Genomic DNA, 328 nt, shown 5'->3' with positions numbered 1-328 from the left:
ATGCAAGCGATGTTCTCCACAGGTACCTGGACTACTTCCATGTGATGACTTACGACTTCCACGGCTCTTGGGAGAAAAACACTGGGGAGAACAGCCCCCTGTACAAAGGCCCAGATGACACTGGTGACAACATCTACTTCAATGTCGTAAGTGTGTTTTTCAAGATTGTTCACGGAGTCATCCTCCTGCCTCCCGGTCTGGGCACAGACCTGAACTAGGGGGCGGTTTTTACAGGATTATGCCATGAACTACTGGAAGAGCAACGGTGCCCCAGCCGAGAAGCTCCTTGTTGGCTTCCCAACCTATGGACACAACTTCATCCTGCCAA

General features: G+C 51.2%; 1 protein-coding gene across 1 annotated transcript in view; it reads left to right on the top strand.

The window, feature by feature from the left end:
* Window positions 1-20: 20 nt before the first annotated feature.
* The window catches only part of CHIA (chitinase, acidic), a gene marked incomplete at its 5' end in the record, with an annotated part of 1,719 nt that continues 1,411 nt past the window's right edge, over window positions 21-328 (top strand). Inside the window, 2 exons of the mRNA XM_010141786.1 lie at window positions 21-146; window positions 235-288. Coding sequence (XP_010140088.1) covers window positions 21-146; window positions 235-288 — 180 coding nt within the window. The remainder of the gene's footprint in view (window positions 147-234; window positions 289-328) is intronic.

Source organism: Buceros rhinoceros, unplaced genomic scaffold, assembly GCF_000710305.1.
Source record: "Buceros rhinoceros silvestris isolate BGI_N320 unplaced genomic scaffold, ASM71030v1 scaffold37458, whole genome shotgun sequence".
Classification (NCBI taxonomy): Eukaryota; Metazoa; Chordata; class Aves; order Bucerotiformes; family Bucerotidae; genus Buceros; species Buceros rhinoceros.
The sequence above is the reverse complement of the archived record's forward strand: the minus strand, read 5'-3'. Positions and strand labels throughout refer to the sequence as shown.